The following is an 867-nucleotide window of genomic DNA, read 5'->3' on the forward strand; positions in this document are numbered from 1 at the left end:
AATTAATTCTTAATAACTACAGATCGTTAGTAGATATCAGTTTGCGCAACACTACGTTTGTAGCTTTCATCATTATGCAACGAAAAACGAAGTTTCATTACAATTTGGCCCCCAAAAAATCAGATTTAGAATTCTTTAATGCCCATCTATCCACATTCGTTACGGCTCCATTCTTTCTTAATTCATTAATAAGAAAACAGTGGAAGGTCAAAATGCCAATTTAGCCAACCGAGATACCTTAAGGGTTAACTTCTGACTCATGTACTGGCTAAAACGCTGGCAGCTTAATTTAATGGTTAATTTCTGACTCACCAGAAGTTGTGACAGCTCCAGCACTCTGCCTGCCGTATCGATGGACACCAACACGTTCCCATCGTCTCGTACAGTGTTGAATATCTCCGCTGGAAATGAAAACCAGAACACCCCGTTTAGAATTCATCACACCACACATGCAAAAGAAAAATCCTGCTGCTTTCTATGACAGATGGTTTGCATAAATTGATACAAAAATGCTCCTTGCTGAGAAAACAAACAGACAACAAACTATAACTATGAAACTAACACAACCTGTTCACATCACAGCCTATATGATTGTACTGAAGAGACACTGAATCCTCATCACTCAAATTATCATGGAAGCTCATTTGTATTGTAAGAAATCATAGTGCAATGCTACTCTTTCTTCTAACCCAAAAGTACACACAGATCAAATTTTCAAGGACCACTGTTGCCTTCTTCAGGATCAATTCGGCATTGATCCTGAAACATTGTACTATGAATCACCTATGAATCCTCAATCCTCACAATTGATGATGGACAACTGTTTGGTTGGATCACGGTTAAGGAGAAACTTACTGAGGAGCTGCT

At 38.5% G+C, this 867-nt stretch overlaps 1 protein-coding gene across 1 annotated transcript in view; it reads right to left on the minus strand.

Moving 5' to 3' along the window:
* Nucleotides 1–867, minus strand: part of LOC118421160 (cleavage and polyadenylation specificity factor subunit 2-like) — a 35,551-nt gene that overhangs the window by 24,263 nt on the left and 10,421 nt on the right. Inside the window, exon 4 of the mRNA XM_035828324.1 lies at nt 313–401. Coding sequence (XP_035684217.1) covers nt 313–401 — 89 coding nt within the window. The remainder of the gene's footprint in view (nt 1–312; nt 402–867) is intronic.

This window comes from Branchiostoma floridae, chromosome 1 (assembly GCF_000003815.2).
Source record: "Branchiostoma floridae strain S238N-H82 chromosome 1, Bfl_VNyyK, whole genome shotgun sequence".
Taxonomy (NCBI): Eukaryota; Metazoa; Chordata; class Leptocardii; order Amphioxiformes; family Branchiostomatidae; genus Branchiostoma; species Branchiostoma floridae.